The sequence below is a fragment of the Pipistrellus hanaki genome (assembly GCF_964339955.1).
Source record: "Pipistrellus hanaki genome assembly, chromosome: 3".
Classification (NCBI taxonomy): Eukaryota; Metazoa; Chordata; class Mammalia; order Chiroptera; family Vespertilionidae; genus Pipistrellus; species Pipistrellus hanaki.
The window spans coordinates 27519008-27532355 of NC_140505.1; the positions used below are offsets into that span (position 1 = coordinate 27519008).

General features: G+C 46.9%; 1 protein-coding gene across 2 annotated transcripts in view; it reads left to right on the plus strand.

Moving 5' to 3' along the window:
- Window positions 1-13348, plus strand: part of RAB20 (RAB20, member RAS oncogene family) — a 35404-nt gene that overhangs the window by 13462 nt on the left and 8594 nt on the right. The window contains exon 1 of one of the 2 annotated variants that reach the window (XM_084879927.1): window positions 3413-5489. The exons of the other annotated variant lie outside the window; for it this stretch is intronic. Coding sequence (XP_084736053.1) covers window positions 5447-5489 — 43 coding nt within the window. The 5' untranslated portion in view covers window positions 3413-5446. Of the gene's footprint in view, window positions 1-3412; window positions 5490-13348 lie in introns of those variants that run through there. 2 annotated transcript variants of the gene reach the window in all.

Consider the following 13348-nt stretch of genomic DNA (forward strand, 5'->3'; position numbering starts at 1 on the left):
CTTGCCATTCTGCCCAGCAGAATGAACTGAAATCTCAGTATTAACTCCGATGGAGTTCCTAGAAGGGTCTGTAGCAGACTTGGTTACAGGAAGCAGGTTTAGTTGACTCAATAAAAGTGGTGAGGACACAGAGGCATAGGGAGGCTCAGGGACACCCACATCCATAACCAAGACCCGAGGAAGCCATGTTTCCTTTCTAACTGGTAGTTTGTCCTAAGAAACGAAGTCAGAATGAGTGGAGAATTTTTTTTTTTTTTTTTTTTTTTTATAATATATTTTTATTGATCAGAGAGGAAGGAAGAGGAAGAAACATCAATGATGAGAGAGAATTACTGATCGGCTTCCTCCTGCATGTCCCCAACTGGGGATCAAGCCCACAACTCGGGCACGTGCCCTTGACCGGAATCGAACCTGGGACCCTTCAGTCCACAGGCTGACACTCTATCCAATGAGCCAAACCAGCTAGGGCGAGTGGAGGATGTTTTCAATATTTTCTAAGTTTATGTCAGAACTGGCGCTCTTCCGTGCGGATCTTGCGTTGTGCGTAGGTAAGAATGGTGTGTGACCCTCCTGTCCCTGCGCTTTGTGAGGTAGCAGTGTGCATCTGTGTTGTGCCTGGGCTTTTTATAAACATTTTCTGTGCTGTTTGAGGACTTTGTTCCTGCTCTTCAAAGCTGGTTGACCTTGTTCCCTTTCACTGCACATCTTTTCTTTAGTAGCGGCCAAGGCCACATTCCAAACCTAATTAATTTCCAATCTGATTAACTCCAGTTAGTTACTGTGTGGCCACAGGTCCCAGCAGCTCAAGAGTGGAGGTTTCCAAAGCCTTTCCGCTTCCCTTGGTTGAGCAACCTGCAGCTACTTGATGGCTATTACCAGACAGAATACCAGGAAGAAGGGGTAGAGAGGTGAAGTGCCAAAATGGCAAACTCAGGTGTGAGGTGCAGAGTCAGGTGTGCTAATGCTGTGTTCATCTTGAATTGATGAGAGCTGTCCCCGACTGCTCCAGGCTTTCAGCCTTTGGTCCAAAAGTGAAGTCTGCGGGCAGCAGCAACGGAACCCACCCCACCCAGACCTCTGAATCAGAATGTGCATTTCAACCAGATCACCAGGTGATTCATGCACAGAGTTTAGGTAGATGAGAGGTAGCTTTGAGCTTACTGCAATGTGGGGTAGAGGAGCAGGGTAGTGATCAGGCCTGAGTTTTCTGCTGTTCATGGTAGATACTATTTTTACATGCAGTTCTCTCTCTCTCACACATATGGAATTTTAAACATTGTGGTGAAATACACAGAAAGTACATTTTACAATTTCATTCATTTTTTTAAATTGATTATAATCTTACATAATTGTCCTTATTCCCCCATTCCCATCCCAAAACCCTCCCTAGATATGCTCCCCCATCCCCCCCTCCCACCCTGTTGTCCATGGCCACTGGCTAGGCCCATATATATGCACACAAGTCCTTTGGTTGATCTCTTCCCCTTACCCCCATCCCCCCTTATTTTCCCTCTGAGGTTTGAGTCTGATCGCTGGTTCTCTTTCTCTGGGTCTGTTTGTGTTGTTCATTATTTCCTCTAGATGTGTGAGATCATGTGATCCAAGAAATATCCTTGTAAGAACCTAAACTGCAACAAGCCATAATAGTTATGCTGAGAGGCAAATGAATCAGTCTGTAGTGAGTTCCTTTCTGGGCCAACAGTTCTTTTGCGTCCCAATTTCAATGCCAGATAGTTCCTTATGTGTACATGCCAGCCATGATATTTCAGATCTGGTTGTTGGACAAATGGCGGTAATGCAGGTCCGCCTGTCTCGCAAGTTGGTGGCATTAAGTATATGCACATTTATGCAAACATCACCATGATCATCTCCAAAATTTTTCTTCTTTCCAACTGAAGTTCAGTACCCATTAACCACTAACCCCATTTCCCCCTTCCTCTAGCCCCTAGTAAGTGCCATTCTGTTTTCTGTCTCTATGAATTTGACTATTCATAATTATTTTAAATTTCTACTTTCATGTACACCATATATTTAAATATTAGAAGCCCAGTGCACGAAATTTGTGCATGGGGAGGTGGTGGTGTGTGTGTCCCTCAGCCCAGCCTGCACCCTCTCCAATCTGGGATATCCCTCTCACAATCCAGGACTGCTGGCTCCCAACCTCTCACCTGCCTGCCTTCCTGATTGCCCCTAACCACTTCTGCCTGCCAGCCTGATCACCCCCTAACCACTCCCCTGCCAGCCTGATCGACACCTAATTGCTTCCCTGCTTGCCTGGTTGCCCCTAACTTAAGGTGACCAGATTTTAACATTGGTAAAGCAGGACACCATTGACTGGGGGGTTGGGAGGTGTTCTTGATTAAAAATTTGGTCTATATGGAGCAACAAAAATTTTCATAGAATGCAAAAATAGTATTGTAATATATTTTTTAAAAAATTTCACATAAGTACAATTTACAAATGTAATAAATAAAAATTATGTATAGTATTATTTTATTCTTTGGCATATTTCTCATTTGAGTGATTTTTTTTTTTCAGTAGATTGCTGTCATTGTTTAAAAGGTCATGAAATTTTTTACAAGAATCTGTTAAATTATATTTCACACATAAAATGGCTTTCAAAGTCTCAACACTTAATTGTAACGTAAGTTGTAAGTGTCACTTTCAAGGCCGGTGCTAGACTTTTTGCCGCCATTATAAAATATAAATAATGAGTACTGTCTGCTAAATTCAAGAGAATTTATGTATTTATGAAATAAATAAATAAATTACTTACCTAAATTATCTGAATAACTGATTTGTAATGACATCACTTGTTTAACTAGCTTACTAGCAGACAGTACTTGCCTTCCTGTTCTCCCACCGTGTTCCCTAGCTTGTCATGCATTCTTTCAAAAAATTGGGACTTTTTTAAAACGCTGCGGGACATGGGACAAATTGTTAAAAATTTGGGGGATGTCTGGTCACCTTACCCTAACTGCCCTCCCTGCAGGCCTGGTCACCTCTAACTGCCCTCCCTTGCAGGCCTGGTTGCCCCCAAATGCCTTCCCCTGTAGGCCTGGTTGCACCCAACTGCCCTCTCCTGCTGGCCTGATTGTCCACAACTGCCCTCCCCTGCTGGCCTGATTGTCCACAACTGCCCTCCCCTGCTGGCCTGATTGTCCACAACTGCCCTCCCCTGCTGGCTATCTTGTGGCAGCCATCTTTGATCACACGGGGTGGTCATCTTATGTGTTGGAGTGATGATCAATTTGCATTTTACCTCTTTATTATATAGGATGATCAACTAAGCTCTAACAAAATACTTCAATATGATTGATTTAAAAGGGTTTTTGAACTGTTAAATTAATAAAATTATATCTAATAGTCCCAGTGTTGATCAAATTTCAGTCCTATAGAAAAATGTTATAAAAGTTTATTTGAGCCAAATCTGAAGACTTGATTTTCAGATTGAAAGAATGCACTACAAGCTAGGGAACGTGGCAGGAGAACAGGAAGGCAAGTACTGCGTGCAGGTAAGCTAGTTATACAACCAGTAGCAAGGTCTCAATGGGTTACGACAGTGGTCGGCAAACTAATTAGTCAACAGAGCGGCAAACCGCAGCTTGCGAGCCACATGTGGCTTGAGTGACACAGTTTGCAGACCACTGGGTTAAGAAACTGCTCTGGGGAATGACAGTTTTGCAGTTCTCTTTACGCATTTGCATCCCAAGGAGAAATGACACTCATGGTGGTAGCTTAAGTAGACGGGAGAAAAAGCGGGGGAATACCTAGTGTTGGGTAAACAAAATGGTGGGACGCATATTCTTTTCCTTTGGTGGGCACAGGATAGTTAGCATTTGCTGTAAATAGACATGGGATCTTGGAAACACAACAGCAATGAGCGTTGTGGTCTTGTGCTCTGGTGTCAGTGGTGGTGCCTCTGAGGGGTGTGGAGGAGAAAATCGCTCCTGACATTCCAAAGGTATATTATCCTAGATGCATAAAGATAATGGATAGGGTGGATCATGATGGAGATTGACCTTTGCTAAGGAAGCTACAGGCCTGGGATTTGACTACCCATCATTACCTGCCTTAGGAATTTATGATCAGGCCCTTTATGGGGTTACTGTTGGTCACTGAGCTTGTCAGGCCTGCTCTGTAGTCCCTTTGACATTCATACCAGGTGTCCCCTGTCATCCCAGAAGGCATTCCTGCTTTTATAAGGGCTGTCAAAGGATAATGTACTTTTCACAGAGTTTTATTAGGACACATCCAATCTGTTAAGCAAGAGAGGACTAGGCATAGTAAACATCTGTAAAATCATTTGTTTCCTTAGGATTGTTCAGAAAGGGTTTAATATACTGCCCTTGTGATATAATTAATAGGAAAACATTTATTCTCTGATGTGTGTTTCTTGGAAGACTATATTATGGAGAAGAAAAGAACTATTCTGTATAGCAAAGCTGTTAGAAATAACTGGTGTACTTAGTGAGTGGAGTACTTCAGGTAAGAGGCTATTCTAGGTAATGTAATATTTCGAGAAACCCTTAATAGATTTAAAGCGTTTTTTTTTTTTAATATGGTATTTGCAGTTCAGTCTTGAGCTTAAAACAAGTTCAAGCTTGCTTTGAAAAATCTGAAATGGTTTTAGTTTCCTGTTTTAATAAATAGAGAATTTAGCAATTAATTGAATTTTTCTTTGGTAGTCTCATTCTAAACATTAATTATCAGAGGACAGCAGTGTATCTGTTGAAGGTCACGGAGACTGGATTAAATATCCTGATATGTGAGAGTTTTTGTTTTTAAAGGTAAATCTGTTATATAACTGTACTTTCTTTGGATTTGCCTCTTTTTCTTAATTATAGAGTGTTAAAGAACATGTCTTTCAGTTACTTGTTATTGAATTATTCTTAGTAAATTCATGACTGAAAAGAGTGAAGAGATTTAAGGATTAAACTCCAGTTACCATTCTATAACCTTAGTAATAATAATTTCAGAAAGCCCAATCAGTGAGTCGCAGGTAAGGGATTAATTTATATGCAGTTAATTTTTTTGAGTGATTTCTGTGACATGCATGGTTTTAGTTTAATTTTCAGATTATCAAATAATAGAAATGACACAGGCTGCTCTAGGTAAAAAAAAAATAAAAAAAATCATTGTATATGTCCTTAAATGTGAAAAGAAATCTGTTTTTCTGACACAATTGTTCTCTCCTTTAGATGTTGCTATTCTATGAGTTAGCAATTGTTTTGGGAGTGGATTCTCTTATTTGTAAAAGGAAAAATGGCTCATTTTACGAGTTTGGGTTTGGATGCCTGCAGTGAAATAGTTGCCTCCTAACCCTGCAGTTACGTCCCTCAATGCTGTTTTTCATTTTATTACTCGTGTGAGCTGTGGGCTTCCTAAACTAAGAGTCCTCCTCCTCGATGTCAAGAAGTACAGCTGTGTTTTTTAATTCCCTTTCATGGCCACAGACTATGGAGAGCAACATCAAAGGAACTATACAGGTAAGCAACTAAGTCGGATTATTGGATTTTAATTATTAGCTTATCTTTAAAATGTTATCTAATCGCCTCCTTTGTGGCTATAATTCACTAATAGGTGTTGAGATTTCAAGCCTTCCTCTGGCAGAGAAAGAAAACCCAAAACATTCATTCATATTGTAGACCGGGATGCTTTTCCTTTTAAACGCCTACTCTTTACTATCCGGCTGGCTGACGGCTGTTGGCTCCGAGTTGTGTGAGGTTTTTCCCCGTGCGGCGGTGACACGTGCCCCATTGGGGCGCTCCCTAGCCAGGGCAGTGGGAGGAGGCTGGTCTCAGGGTCTTCTGCCGGGAGATGGGTGATTCCCACCCCAGGCTGGTGAGGCCAAGATAAGGCTGTGGATGTGAGGACAATGAGCAATTCATGCAGCTCTGCCCACACCACCTGCCTTGCTGGGCGGAGACAGCTGTCCTGGTGAGAGCAGGTTCTATCCGGAGGACACATGCTTTTTGTCTTTGGTGTATCTTGCCTTTTTGGGTTTTCTTTCTTTCTTTCTTTCTTTCTTTCTTTCTTTCTTTCTTTCTTTCTTTCTTTCTTTCTTTCTTTCTTTCTTTCTTTCTTTTTAAAAAAAATATATTTTATTGATTTTTTTACAGAGAGGAAGGGAGAAAGAGAGAGAGCTAGAAACGTCAATGAGAGAGAAACATCGACCAGCTGCCTCCTGCACACCCCCCATCGGGGATGTTCCCCCAACCAATGTACATGCCCTTGACCGGAATCGAACCCGGGACCCTTCAGTCTGCAGACCGACGCTCTACCACTGAGCCAAACCGGTTTTGGCGGGTTTGCTTACTTTCTGATAACAGAGGCATACAGACATCATCCCATTGTTTTTTTTCCCCAGGCTTTTTTGGAGCCCGGCCCCTCCCATCCCAGCCTGTCTTAGGGTAGGACTCGAAGCTTCCCAGTGGAGCAGGGACTCTGGACCCTGGGCTCCGGGTTCAGGTGCTGCCTCAGCCCTCGATGCCTGTGTGTCCCTGGCCAGCCCGTGTCCCTCTGTCAGCATTTTCATCAGGCCTGGGGTGAAAATGCCACAGCAGCCTGTCCAGGTGGGTGGGAATTAAGTGATTGACCGTGTAAAGGCTTGTGCAATGCCTGGAAGTAGCAAGAGCTGTAAAGGTCTTAGCTATTGTATTAGAATAATTACTGTCACTTTAAGAGCCAGAACGGCCTACATCTCAAATCAGCACCTGTCTCTTGATGAGGATGGAGCCCCTTCCCCCGAGGGAACTCGGCTGGCCACGCTGAGGTTACCTCCGTCACGGACACCTGTGCTTTCCACAGGAGCTCTGTGACAGCTCCCCCTCTCGAGATGCAGCCAGTCTACTGCTTTCTTTGGCTGGATACTCCATTAGTTCCTCTTTGATATCTTTTCAGTGGTTACTACCTCTTCCATCTGGTGTTTCTCAAGAAAGAGAAGGAACTGGACTTGGATGATTTGTTTCTTCTTGTGTAAATTAGAGGGTGAAGGTCATTGGAGAATATGTTTTTATTGACTAGAGAGAGAGAGTGAAAGAGAGAGGAAGGAAAGGAGGGAGGGAGGGAAGGAGGGAGAGAGAGAAGGAGAAAAGAAAGAAAGTGATCTGTTGTCACTTGCATGCATCTGACTGAGTTATCAAACCTGCAACCTGGGTATTTGCCCTGACCAGGAATCCCCTTCAGTGAATGGGATGATGCTCTAACCAACTGGGCCACACCGGCCAGGGCTGAAGGTCATTGTTTATAGGCACCAGGTTGAACTAGAGCCAGTGAAGCAGGCTTAGGCATTTCTGTCCATGTGAACTGAGCGTAGTAATTTATGACTTGCTTTCGGGGAGTCAGCAGATTTGCTGACTGTGGCTCAGGAGATGGCATGTGACACTTGATCTTCATTGAAGTTCACTGTCATCTGAGCCATCCTTATCACCTTCTCCAGGGTGGGTCACAGAGGTTCATAAGTACCTAGCTTTTTCTTCCGCTGGAAGCGGGAAGAGGAGGTGGCGAGGGGAAAGAAGCAGGAGTTTCTCCAGGCAGGACGGCCCCTGCGCATGGGCATTGTTTTTGTTCGATTCACGGCTGTTGGTATCGGTGAGTGAGGAGGCATCGGCTTGCAGCCCAGTTCATGCCTTCGTGGAGTCCGAGTCTCCTGGGGCAGTCATAAGGCAGTCCCCACACTGGGGGCTCACACAGCAGACATTGCTCTGCAGGAAGGAGTCTGAGTCACGGTGTCAGCGGGCCAGGCTCCTCTCTCTGAAGCTCTTGAAGGAAATCTGTTCCAGGCTCTTCTCTGAGCATCTGCTGGTTGCTCCTGTTCCCCATGTGTCGAGACGTCACTCCCGTCTCTGCCTCTGTCCTCATATTGTCATCCCTTGTGTGTGTCTGCCTCTGTGTCCCTCTTCTTACTATAAGGACACCAGTTACATTGGACTAGGTTGTACTCCAGTGACCTCATCTTAACTTGATTACTCCTGCAACAGCCCTATTTCCAAATAAGGACTCATTTACATCATTTACAGTTTCTGGGGATGGGGACCAGGATGCATCTTTGGGGCTACACCGCTCAACCCACTGCAGATGATAGGAGACTTTAGAATCCTCCCCTCCCACCCCCCCCCCTTTTTTTTTTCCTGTTACATAATTTAAATCTGCAGTGAAAGACTCTTTTTCCTCTTTATTTTATTTATTTATATTTTAAAAATATTTTTTATTGATTTTTTTACAGAGAGGAAGAGAGAAGAATAGAGAGTTAGAAACATCGATGAGAGAGAATCATCGATTAGCTGCCTCTTGCACACCCCCTACTGGGGATGTGCCTGCAACCAAGGCACATGCCCTTGACCAGAATTGAACCTGGGACCCTTCAGTCCACAGGCCGACGCTCCATCCATTGAGCCAAACCGGTTTTGGCTCTTTTTCCTCTTTAAATTAAATTTATTTTTTATAGAACAAAAAAGAATAAAAGATAGAGAAAAAGGGAGGTAACTTGAAACCCAAGAAAAAAATCCAAATGTATTCCTTGTCCCATTCCCCATCTCCCTGTACGGTACTCACCCCACCGCACCCCACCAAAAGATGTCCCTAGATACCTGTTTCAGAAATCATCATTCCTGTGGTTACCGTTTAGCTGCCGAGAACCCAGCAGGAGATGACCTGTGTACTTTTGTGGAGTTCACACTTTATTTTGAAGCCAGCTAGGAGGTGCCCAGAATTACATGGTATAAAATTTTAATTATTGGCTCTTCACTTTGAAAGAGAACTGGCAGGCTAGTGAGGGCAGACAAGGGGTCCTTTATGAAGAAGTAACCAGTTGGGGTCAAAGTGGTACTTGCGGTTGCTGAAAAGCCCCTTCCTGGTCACTTCCCCTTGTTCCCAGGGAGCTGGCGGCCAGTTTGGCTGAGAGGCACAGGGTCCGGGAAGGGGCCCAGCGTGCGGCACCGCGGAATGCCCACAGGGTATGTGGTGGGCGACTGTGCCCCAGGCGGCTGTGGGGAGGGGCTGCAGGGCATTTTCTCTTTCTGGAGGGAATCGGTGCCTCCGTGGAGGTCTGGAGGTGGAGAAGCCAGAGGGAAGACGGGCTGCCGAGACAGTCCCACCCTCTGGAGCAGGGGTCCTCAAACTTTTTAAAGTGGGGGCCAGATCACGGTCCCTCAGAGAGCTGGCGGGCCGGACTATATGAACTACTAATTCCTACTGTAACACCTCGGCTGCGCTCACTGCCCAAAAAACCTGGCGGGCAGGATCAGACTCCCCTGGGGGCTGCATGTGGCCCGCGGGCCGTAGTTTGAAGACCCCTGCTCTGGAGGGTCTGGCTTGTGCAGCAGCCATGCTCCCAAAGGGACATTTCCAGAGAAACCAGTGAGCAGCTCCAAATGTGTTTGTCAGGAAAGGGGGTGGGGGTGAGGTTGGCTTACATGATTGTGGGCGCTGGCAAGTCTGAGGTCTGGAGGCAGCAGGCTGGAATTCAGGTGTGATCTTTTATGGCTCAGGTTGTGGCCTGCGGGCAGAATTCCTTTTTCTCCAGGAAATCTTCTCTCTCTTCTTAAAGTCTTCATCCGTTTGGATGGGGCCCACCCACATCACAGAGGGTAATCTGCTCTCCTTAAAGTCAGTTGATTGCAGACGTTAATCCCGTCTAGAAAATATCTCCATGGCAACGTCTGGGCCAGTTGGACCACACAATTGGGCGCCATGGCCTGGTCGAGTCAACCCATAAATTAACGGTCACACACAGGTATCAGGGTGGTGGCAGACACACCGCTGGTTTACCTGCTCCTCTGGTGAACAGTAGGTTCTCAGATGAAGTGCCCTGGCCCCACTGCCTCCTCCGTTTTCATGTTCTGGCCGAGTTTGCACCTGCCCTGGACCGGCCCCAGGCAGCAACTCCTTCAGTCATCCTGAAGACTCACTTTTTTTTCTTATTGCTCAGAAAAGCTTTAAACATCTGTTCCTTGTGAACACTTCTGGAGGTAGTGGTTTCCCTGCGCCTTTCTCTAACCAGGTTCAGTAGCATACATCCAGGCGAATGGAATGTTCTAGACCTTGCCCATGAACTTTAGCCAACGGTCATCAAACTGTACAAAATCAAACTGAAGCAATCTTGAAGGTAGTATTTATAATGTTGTGGTTGGCAGTTGAGAGCATTGGGAAAGGATCTTGGGTTATTTTTAAAAACTCCCTGAAGGGAATTAAAAATTCCCTGCATGCTGGTGGTCCCGCTGCTGTGTGTGCCCTGGCGTTTCTGTTTGTTCCCGGCTTTGCGTCTGTGGACCTGAGTTTTCTTCTTCCCTCCTGTGGGCACAGGGTCCAGCGGGCATTCCGAGCGGGCAGGGTGTTCCTCCTTCTTGCAGAGGTTGCAGTTACCTTTCCTGGTAGACCTTACTTTTCTATTGGATCGAAATAAGCATTCTGATGCTCCCATCGCAAAGCTGCCTTTTTATCTCCCACTTTCACTGTGCAAGGTGGTGGTCGTCACCTCTGGCTGCGCACACTAGTCACCGGGGAGATTTAAAAATGATTCCGGAACCGGTTTGGCTCAGTGGATAGAGCGTTGGCCTGTGGACTGAAAGGTCCCAGGTTTGATTCTGGTCAAGGGCATGTACCTTGGTTGCGGGCACCTCCCCAGTGGTGTGTGTGTGTGTGTGTGTGTGTGTGTGTGTGTGTGCAGGAGGCAGCTGATAGATTATTCTCTCTCATCGATGTTTCTAGCTCTCTAGCCCTCTCCCTTCCTCTCTGTAAAAAGTAAATAAAATATATATATATATATTTTAAAATGATTCTGGTACCCACGCTCTTGTCAGACCCTGATTTATGTGCTCTGGGGTGGGGGTGAGGGGAACAAGGCATCAGTATTTTAAAAAAGTACTCCCTCCATGTTTAGAACATGCAGCTGGTGTTGTAACATGCTTTCTGATGGCTGTACCACCCATTCAGTTATTTAAAATCCTTTCAACAAAAATGCTATGATGCTCAGGGTGAAAAGCTGGTTGTCCTTTGTCCAGAGGGCGGGGACAGAATAGCAGAGAAGGCGAGCGGATAGATACTTTGTGCTCACTTGTCCAGCAGCTGATTGGGGTTAGTGCGGCTGCCGACTTCTGTCTTGCTGGGCCTGCGCTGGCCTGGCCCGTTTCCCCGTTCTCCTGGCACCGTGTACGGCGGCCACGCGATCAAGTGCCCCCGAAATCGGGGAGAAGGGCATCCTTGGGAAGTAAGCCTTGTAAAAATAAGGAAGCGGCAGGAGTTCGGTCAGCTGTAAAGTGACCAACAGGTCCTAGGAGACAGTTTGTAAATGTGCCGATGAGGACACACGTCGCCACGGTGGTCCAGGGATGGCAGAGTTTCTCCGTAGGTTTGGACGAAATCTGATGCGCGATTTAAATAAACGTGTATAAGGCATAACCCCTGCTAGGCACAGTTCTAGGCACTTGACCTGTCTACATGAGTTCTGGTTTCACAACCACCCCCTGGCGAGGAGAAACGGAGGCACAGAGAGTTCGTGACTTGCCTAAGGCCACACAGTGGGGATTGGAAGGCAGGTCGTCCATCTCTGGAGTTGGGCTCTTTAGTGGGTAGCTCGGCCACAGACTCCCTGGTACCTGGGACCGTCCTGGCTCCGGGCATCACCGGCATCATCTGTGGGCCCCTTCCGGTGCCTCCGTTTCTCCTGTCCCGGTGAGTGGGTGGGCTACAGGTGGTGTGATTTCAACAGCAACTTTTACTTACTCTCTTTTCCGGCCAGCTTATAGGACTCCGGTTCCTGCTTCCTTTGCCAGTAGTTATTGTGGTTTCTCTTTGGGTTTTATCATTACTTACTCCTTTAGTATTTCTCAAGGCAAATCAGACATTTTTATCTGGAAAGGAAAGCCATTTTAGGCATAGGCGTGAGCACAGTGGCCTTTTTGTCCTCAGGGAGCTATGTCACCGACTTGGAAAATTCCTCCCGGGGTAACTAGAATGCCACGTTCCCTCCCTCGATCTCTCTGTGAGATCCAGTGGGTGGGTGCGGATAACGCTATGAGCGGTCGGAAACCTCAGGGTGCCTGGGTCGCTCTGCCTCAGATCAGGGCCTGAGAGGAAATCCCAGCCCCCTGGTGATGACGGGGGCGGCATTTCACTTGATCATCCTCTCCCCGAGGGGGTCCACCAGGAGATGGGTGAAGACCGTTTGGTTTCTGTCTGCTGGCCTGCAGTGAAATTTGACACGGAACGTATAATGAGATGACCAGGCTTAGGGCTGGCCTGTGATGTAGCCAAAGGAAGGAATTTTGATGTGCGTGTGACGGATTCCACAGGACGTGCTGCTTGTCAGCAGGCGGGCCCCTCCCAGCAGCCGGGATGGAGGGCCTGGTGGCTGTAAACTGGCCATTCACTTTCACCTTCAGGATCCTGCAGGGCAGAGCGCCACCCTCCAGCTCCTGCAAAACAACCTGCCCCGGCCTGGTCCCTCCATCCCTCCTCCACCATCAGGTAGTTTGAGGATGCACTCGGGCTTTTTGGGAGAGGCAGAGAGCCCTGGCTCGGGGCGAAGGAGAGGACAGCTGGCAGGTGTAGGTCCATGCTGGGCCCTTCTCCCAGGACGTGGGTGTCTTCCTGAACAAGTGGTTCTCTCCGGCGCAGGCACAGGAAGACAGAAGTCAGCAGCCCACAGGCAAAACCACCAGCCTGCCCCCTAACGAGGCAGTGTCTTCTGGCCTGGGTCAGAATGACTGGGCTGGACCTTGTCCATTTGGCAGAAAACAGTTGTTAATTGGAAAAGGACATTAAGCTCATACAAATACATGTGTGTAAGCATCATGCCTTTAATCTGTGTTCCAAAGACCCAGAAACCAAGGGGTCTTCATTTTTTGTGTGTCAAGGATCCTTTTGTGCCCGAGTTGCATGAGCTGACGATCTTCCTCTGAATGCTCTCTTTAAGTGCGTGCCCTGGAACACAGAGTTTTATCGGGAAAGCAGGCTTCCTTGACAAAGGGCCGGTCCGCTAACTGTCACGATGTTCAAGTAAGTGGCGATCTGCATAAACACTTGACGGCACAGTGGCATAGACTTTTTTGGAGCCACTGTGATGCGAAACCGAAAGCCTCTGTGATTGTACAGGTGGCAACACCACAGGGATGGTTCCTCGATATCATTTCCGGTTTGTTGCCGGCGTGTGTAAGAGAAGGAAATGCGCCATCTCAGAGGATGTTGAGGACGAAGATGGCACTCTGTCCCCTGTCAGGGCCGTGGACCTCTGGGTTCTGTTCCCCCAGGAGTCAGCAGCCGGGCTCGGTTGCCCAAACGGAAAAACTGCAGGCGGAGTTCAGAACTTCCTCAGAAACGGGTTCCGATTCCAGCCGGGGAGAGAAGC